An 8,432-nucleotide genomic window follows, 5' to 3' on the forward strand; every position below is an offset into this window, starting at 1 on the left:
TTTGCCACTGATTAATCAGTACAGAGCTATCCCGTGAAAATAAGCCACAGGCATTGTGTTGTGTTATGTGTAAACAAACTGTTCGGCCCCCCCACATTGGGTGTGACGTATACATTGCTTAGCTTCATGTCAATTGCTTGCGATCCGTCGCTTGTGCTTGTACCTTGTTTAAAGATCCGCAGGTGGGTGTGTTTTTTTGCGTTGGCAATTCTTATTTCCGTCCCTTAAGTGTAAAAGACCACAGGAGGGTGTGTTTTTGGAGTTTGAGGTGCTTATTTCACTCTCATGTCTGCGTCACTCAAAGTATGCAACGCAAATACGGATGCTTTTGCGTACCTTGATGAATCGGGCCCCTGATCTATTAAAGTGGGACATTTTGCAAAAGGTTTATTTTTTGTAGGTGGTCATTTAAAAATAATCCCCAGGAACACAGGGTCAGACCATTAATTATTTTGCAGCTCAAAGAGTAAACTCCTTTGTTAGTATAATGTTTCCTTAGTCTGTTGTTATGCTTTTTTTATTGTTCTTATTCTATATTAAAGCTGTGTGTCTATTATAAAGTCCTGTATAAAAATACTTAGAAACATATATCAGATTGACTACAGAAGTTTATTATTTAACAATAGTACACCATGACTGGTTTAAATCATTTTTTTTGTGGCTTATTTCCAAATCTCTCATGTGCTACAGTAATCAGTGCAGCCACAAAGACAATAAATTCATTGAAATCCACTTCACAGTCACCATTTTCATCCAGGTCCTTCATAATTTTGTCACAAGCGTCCTTATCTTTTGCTTTCTAAAATAGAACAAGACATTTTATTAGAGTTTAAACAATTATCTGTTAGTTCAAACTGACCTATAGATGTTACTAGCAAATTAAAATACTAGAATTTATAAAACACAGTTCAACAGTTTTTTCTGAATTTATACCTGAATTTATACCATGTTTATTATTTTCATTACTAAATAATTTTATGCTGATAAAGAAAGAGGTCCGATACAGGCAAGCTCAAACAACCACATGCCCAACAATGATTCAATCATATTCGATTTGGGCATGCCTGAAAATCCGGTCGCCAGATGACAACTGTTGTCTGAACAAACTAGAAACTGATCCTGTCACACAAGGTTTGTCAGGGGGTCAAAATTGCTGCATGCTGCATTAACTGTGCTGACCCTGTAGATTTAAAAAAGTTGTTTGAGGTGTAAAAGCCTGGCAGCTATAACATTGGTTTATAATTATAATACAGGGGTGGAACAGTTCAAGACCTTTCCCCATAGCAAATCTTGCAAACCAGGTCCTTACTCTGCTCTGAAAAGAGCAGAGATGGAACTATGTGCGGTGCAGTGCATTCACTTTATGCTAAGATGAGAATTCCGTTCTGCATCATTGGGCACCTCTTACCTTCGTGGCCTGTAGCAGCTGCAAACACTGCACCCATGGTAGTTCCACCACTATTTATAACAAAAGTCACCATAAGCTGATAATTAAGTATTAAAATATTTGCAGTAAATAAAAGATAAGAACTGCAGGAAGTGAAGCATAAGTGGATGAAGCGAGGCTGATTATTTAGACCCACTGTAGCTGTTACATGAGAGGAAAGTGCCGGAGTAGATTAAAAGTGCTGTGGTAAAAGGTTCAACCCACGGACCCACGTATTGGGAAAATCCAGTGCTTTCACTTTTACATTGTATCACACATTGATGAAATCGTTTTCTGGAAGCTCTAGTTGTAACACATTTATAATTGACACAACAATATATGAAAAGTACATAAATGATGAGGTCTGACATTTTCCCAACATGTGATTATTAAACATTCAAAAATGAATACAAATGATCACACTGGCTGCTAAATTCATACTGGTTGACTGAGCGCTTATTTACATAATTATACTGGATAAAACATCCCATACCTCCCAACTGTTCTGATTTCGGTGGGACAGGACTGATTTTAGGGCTCTGTCCCGCTGTCCCGCACAGGAACATGTTTGTCACACAGGTGGGAACATTGGAAGCTATCTTCTAATGGTCAGTCTAGTGCTGTTAGGCAGTCCTCTAGGGGCATGACCCGTTGTAATGCAGCCACGCCCCCCTTTCCCACTGTCGGGGATTGAAATGTTGGGAGGTATGACATCCTCCTACAGTCCATGGAAGTGCAACTTTTAACATCAAAATGCAATGTTAAAAAATTAGCTCTATTCCTAAAGGAAACCGTAGTTTTTTTGCCACCTCAGGCCCAGGCAGTGAAATTCTCTAGTCACATTAAGTCATACTTGCCCACTCTTACCAGAATGTATGGGAGACTCCTGAATTTCAGGTAGGTCTCCGGACTCCCGGGAGAGCAGTCCATTCTCCCGCATCCTGCCCACTTCCTAGTGAGCTAGTGAATACCATGGGATGCTCACAGTCTATTTATGGGAGTTTAAAATTGAGTACATAGAAGGGATTTATAAAAAAAAATAAAAAAAACATAGCACAGATAGAAGTGCATAAACTATCCCATAAAAATCCCCCTTTTCAGGGGCTGGGGGCATGGGGACATTTTCCCCTTTGGGCTGGGTCACTTGGCTACCTGATTGTTGTTTCTATAAAATGTTCCCAACAGGCTGCTGAGCCAAGTTCCCCACCCCCCCCAGCTAATATTTGACAGCCCTCTCCTGCCCCTTTTCTAAAATCAATCAATTTTATAAATATTCTCCAAATGTGCTTCTTTTCTATGACAAGTTTGTCCTTTGGTTAACAATACGCACAAAAACATACACACGAACAAAAGTGTTATACATCACTATTCTCGACCACAGTGACATCACAGTCTCTCCCACTACCTTCAGGGTTGTGGATGACACGGGGAATTCCCTACACACTCAGTAGCTTTATCTTAAACCAGATCTGTGAATGAATAACTATTCAGTCTGGTTTCACAAGCTTCTTCTAAGTCACAAACAAAACAAAATATCCAGATATAGTCATAACATTTGCAAAGCTGCTCATCGTCACATTTAGCAAAGGGACATAGAGGATATAATCAGCACCTAATATGATTATTTTATTATATACAGCATATATGTGTATAAAATAACCAATATGTGGATGTTGAATGGTGCTGTAGTGTAATCTTATGCTGATTTTCTGGGGTCCTACACAATGCTATAATGGGCTAGTAGTCTGATATAGGAGTGTGTGGGGTCCACTTTAGGATCCCATCCCATCTAATTTAGCCAATCATGTGTGGCCAAATTAAAAGTTGATCCTGTCTTTTGAATCTTAGATTGAGGAGCAAGATTGTCCCAGGTGTGTCTATTTTGTATATGTAATATTTGATAGGTAATGATGGCAGATAGTGACAGATGAGTTTAAAGGGGCAAAACCAATATTTATACCAGGCTGAGATGTATAGTATATTACAGTCTGCGCTCTTAATTTTCAGAAATGACTATTGTAGCGCCTGTTGGCAGTGATGTTATATGATTCTGCAGACTTCTGAGAATTTACAACCAAGCCATAATTTAAGCTTAATTAACATTAAGTAGGTTGCAGTTTCTTAAGCTTCTGATGTATACAGTTCATTATTTTTATGTTGCCTTATTAATACAAATTTGTGTTTTAGTGGCTGAAATTGTTCATACAGAATAACAACTAATATGGTGCAATCAAACCCCAAAATTTTTCATTCCCTGATTTTAAACTTTTTCCAGACTTTAAACAGTTTTTTTTACCCTGATTTTACACTACAAAATTTACCTATAGATATTTGCTACAATGGACAGGTTAAGTAGACTTAAACCCAGAAATATATGTTCCAGAGGTAGGAGAGCTTCACCAACCTTCCGTGAACAGTTCTGGTTAGTCAGAAAATGATTCAGGATTTGATCACAGAAGGCTGCCATATTCCTGTGGATCTCCCATCCTTAGCCACTGACATGTAAGCTTATCTTCATAAAATATATTGGAGCTTCTGAACCAAAGATGGGAATATTAAAGAAGAACTCCGAAGGACAGCCAACATACACCTGACTTCTCCTTAACATTACAGGCTATCGCTACAGCATATTTAAATACTGGATGATAGAAGCCCTGTTATTTTATGGAGTTAGTTTGACTTCAAGAGCACACAACATATATACTAAAAACAATAGAAAAGATAAATGTCAACGCATGTGTGTATACTTATATTGTACGTAATTTAGCAAGAATCTTACCCCGAGGATTCCAGGAAATTCTTTCTCCAGTAAAGTCTTTACTTCCCCTTTGGTTAAGGTGTCTTTGTTGCCCTCAGTACAGGCATATCTGTCAAAGACATCCATGATCATTACCATGGCTGTTTCTAACTCCGTCATCCTTGAAACTGGTCACCAGAGAGTTTTCTCAGCTTGTTCAGTGGTTATAGGCAGAATGTAATGTCACAGACTGACCTTTTGCTTATATAGGGATTGTGTGCCACATCAATCTGGTGATCTGCCAATACTATGTTGGTATAACTAATACTGGGTGTAACTTTCATTCAAACAACAGCAATAAATACATTTTTTCATTCAATTAATCCTCATCAGTGTTTGGCCAAGGTCGACCCAGTGTATGATTAGAAATTGTTGACTTTGTGCATAGCCAATATCAGTGAGGAATTACTGGCACACCCTCAGTTTATTGAGACTAGTTTTTATGAAAACGTGAAACTAGATTTTATTTAATCCAGGCTGTACTAGTATTCTGAATTTCACAGATGTGAAGTGCAAACATACTAGGCAAACTCAGGTCAAGACACTTCATGGTGTTGCAATATTCTGCTACTGATTTAACATCGATCTTCCAATTGCAATAAGTTAAGCTGAATTAATTGTTGTTTGTTTTTTTTTAAAAAAAACCTTTAATGCAAATCTGTACTCAGACCTTTCAAAGTGACCCCATCAACCTTGTACAAAATAATTCTATTGAAGTTAACCAGGCTAAATTAATGAATTCATTAGGAAGAAATGTATTTTTCTCAGTTGACTAATTCAGCCTCAGTAATGGCAGTAGGTAAATAATTGAAGCAGAACATTCTTTACTTATAGAGGACACTGTCATACGCAGCTCTTGTCATTGTCAGGGGTTGGCTGTATTTAGTCCCCCCTATGGTACTTCATGTTGCTGATGGCACTGGATATGAACACAGTAACTTGCAAATTTATAATTATTACTGAGTTCAAAAGGTTTGCAGGTTTGCAATGCCCAGCCGTAGACTTCATTTGTCCCCACTGAATGGCAGGAGCTTCAGGACAGGTAAATGTTCAGAGATTTTTTGTTTTTTTGTTTTGTTTTATTTGCACAATAGAGTCTTACAGTCCACTTTGCACATACACCGATCAGCCACAACATTAAAACCACTGTCAAGTGAAGTGAATAACATTGATTATCTCATTACAATGGCACCTGTCAAGGCAGCAAGTGAACAGTCAGTTCTAAGAGTTGATGTGTTGTGTTGGATGCTGTATAAATGGGCAAGTATAAGGATCTGAGTGGCTTTGACAAGGGCTAAATTGTGACGGCTAGATGACTGGGTCAGAGCATCTCCAAAACACTTGGTCTTGTGAGGTGTTCCCAGTGTGCAGTGGTTAGTACCTACCAAACATGGTCCAAGGATGAACAAATGGTGAAACGGCATCAGGGTCATGGGCGCCCAAGGCTCATTGATGCACATGGGGAGTGAAGGCTAGCCCGTCTGGTCCAATCCCACCTAAGAGCTACTGTAGTACAAATTGCTACATATGGGGCTTTGCATCTGTGGGATGTGCTGGAAAAACAATTTGAGCCATAGAGGCACCATCTCACAACTTACAGGACTTAAAAGATCTGCTGCTAACGTCTTGGTGCCAGATACCACAGGACACCTTCAGAGGTCTTGTGGAGTCCGTGCCTCAATGGATCAGAGCTGTTTTGGTGGCATGAGAGGGACATACACAATATTAAGCAGGAGTTTTAATGTTGTGGCTGATCGGTGTATATCCCCTTAAAAAAAAGCCACAACAGTAAATTGTGCCTGAGATAGGATGCCCACCTTTGAAACCCTTCTAAATAATATTTTTCTACCCATATACCAGGGCCGTAATGAGGTTGGTGCGGGCAGTGCAACTACTGAGGGCGTAAGACCAAGCAGGGGCCTAGCACCCACCCGCCTGTTAAATGCCAAATCCTCACCAATGTAGCGGCAGTGTAGTCCTGCGGTGGCAGCACTGCAAAACTACACTGCCCATTGAAAGAGAGCCGGCTCAAGGAAGAGGGTGTCTGCTCCCTGCTCCTGCAGCGTCATGATGTGCAAATAATGATGTCAGGACGCTGTCAGAACACAGGAAACGAGGACAAGGCACAGAAAGAAGAAGAAGGAGGATCAAGAGAAGAAGATACAAAAAGAAGATACAGAAAGAAGAAGAGCTCAGGTAATTAAGTTACTGCAGGGGCTGGTGAGAAGAGGGGGCTGCAGAGAATGGGGTGAAGAGTCTGGAGAGAACAGGAGGGAGAACTGGATAGGAGGATGTCTGGAGTGAATTGGGAAGGAAGTCTAGAGAGAATGGGGGGTCTGGTGAGGAGGGAGTCTGGTGTGAATGGGGGGTGAGGAGGGAGTCTGGAGAGAATGGCTGGGTCTGGTAAGGAGGGAGTCTGGAGAGAATGGGGGGCTCTGGTGATGAGGGAGTCTGCAAGAATGGAGTGGTCTGGTAAGGAGGGAGTCTGGAGAGAATGGAGAGGTCTGCTGAGGAGGGAGTCTGGAGAGAATGGGGTGTCTCGTAAGGATGGAGTCTGGAGAGAATGGGGCATCTGGTAAGGATGGAGTCTGGATAGAATGGGGGGTCTGGTGAGGAGGGAATCTGGAGAGAATGGGGGTCTGGTGAGGAGGGAGTCTGGAGTGAATGGGGGTTGAGGAGGGAGTCTGGAGAGTATGGCGGGGTCTGGTAAGGAGGGAGTCTGGAGAGAATGGGGGGCTCTGGTGAAGAGGGAGTCTGAAAGAATGGAGTGGTCTGGTAAGGAGAGAGTCTAGAGAGAATGGAGAGGTCTGCTGAGGAGGGAGTCTGGAGAGAATAGGGTGTCTCCTAAGGATGGAGTCTGGAGAGAATGGGGCATCTGGTAAGGATGGAGTCTGGATAGAATGGGGGGGTTTGGTGAGGAGGGAATCTGGAGAGAATGAGGGGTCTGGTGAAGAGGCAGTCTAGAGAGAATGGGGGGTGTCTGGTAAGGAGGGAGTCTGGAGAGAATGGGGGAGTCTGGTAAGCAGGCGGTCTGGAGAGAATGGGGGGGGTCTGGTGAGGAGGGAGTCTGGAGAGAATGGGTGTCTGGTGGGGGAGTCTAGAGAGAATGGGGGGGTGTCTGGTGAGGAGGGAGTCTGGAAAGATTGGGGGGTCTGGTATGGAGAGAGTCTGGAGAGACTGGGGGGGTCTGCTGAGGAGGGAGTCTGGAGAGAATGGGTGGGTCTGGTAAGGATGGAGTCTGGAGTGAATGGGGGGTTTGGTGAGGAGGGAGTCTGGAGAGAATGGGGGGGTCTGGTAAGGATGGAGTCTGGAGAGAATAGGGGGGTCTGGTGAGGAGGGAGTCTGGAGAGAAAGGGGGGTCTTGTAAGAAGGGAGTCTGGAGAGAATGGGGGGTCTGGTAAGGAGGGAGTCTGGAGAGAATGGGGGGAGGTCTGGTGAGGAGGGAGTCTAGAGAGAATGGGTGGGTCTGGTGAGGGAGTCTAGAGAAAATGGGGTGTCTGATGAGGAGGGAGTCTGAAGAGAATGGGGGGTCTGGTATGGGGGGAGTCTGGAGAAAATGGGGGATCTGGTAAGGAGGGAGTCTGGAGAGAATGGGGGGGTCTGGTGAGGAGCGAGTCTGGAGAGAATGGGGGGTCTAGTGAGGAGGGAGTCTGGAGAGAATAGGGGGTCTGGTAAGGAGGGAGTCTGGAGAGAATGGGTGGGTCTGGTGAGGGAGTTTAGAGAGAATGGGGGGTTGTCTGGTGAGGAGGGAGTCTGGAGAGAATTGGGGGTCTGGTAAGGAGGGAGTCTGGAGAGAATGGGGGGGGTCTGATGAGGAGGCAGTCTGGAGAGAATGGGGCATCTGGTAAGGATGGAGTCTGGAGAGAAAGGAGGGTCTGGTGAGGAGGCAGTCTAGAGTGAATGGGGGGGGGGGGTGTCTGGTAAGGAGGGAGTCTGAAGAGAATGGGGGTCTGGTAAGGATAGAGTTTGAAGAGAATGGGGGGATCTGGTGAGGAGGGAGTCTGGATAGAATGGGGGGGGTCTGGTGAGGGAGTCTAGAGAGAATGGGGGGCTGTCTGGTGAGGAGGGAGTCTGCAGAGAATAGAGGGTATGGTAAGGAGGGAGTCTGGAGAGACTGGGGGGTCTGGTGAGGAGGGAGTCTGGAGAGAATGGAGGGGTCTGGTGAGGGAGTCTAGAGAGAATGGGGATGTGTCTGGTGAGGAGGCAGTC

The 8,432-nt window shown here is 43.6% G+C and overlaps 1 protein-coding gene across 1 annotated transcript; it reads right to left on the reverse strand.

Moving 5' to 3' along the window:
• Positions 1-590: 590 nt before the first annotated feature.
• LOC142104228 (protein S100-P-like) lies at positions 591-4,401 on the reverse strand. The gene is made up of 2 exons (XM_075188792.1): positions 4,206-4,401; positions 591-799 (listed from the first exon to the last, which is right to left on the reverse strand). Exons 1-2 carry the CDS (start codon positions 4,341-4,343, stop codon positions 647-649), a joined length of 291 nt encoding a protein of 96 aa, XP_075044893.1. The 5' UTR covers positions 4,344-4,401; the 3' UTR covers positions 591-646.
• Positions 4,402-8,432: the final 4,031 nt, after the last annotated feature.

This window comes from Mixophyes fleayi, chromosome 1 (assembly GCF_038048845.1).
Source record: "Mixophyes fleayi isolate aMixFle1 chromosome 1, aMixFle1.hap1, whole genome shotgun sequence".
Lineage (NCBI taxonomy): Eukaryota > Metazoa > Chordata > Amphibia > Anura > Limnodynastidae > Mixophyes > Mixophyes fleayi.

Coding starts and splice junctions, on each gene's coding strand:
- LOC142104228 (XM_075188792.1), bottom strand. CDS start 4,343: ATGACGGAGTTAGAAACAGCCATGGTAATGATCATGGATGTCTTTGAC. Junction 800..4,205: donor AATTTCCTGGAATCCTCGGG/GTAAGATTCTTG, acceptor GTTCTATTTTAG/AAAGCAAAAGATAAGGACGC.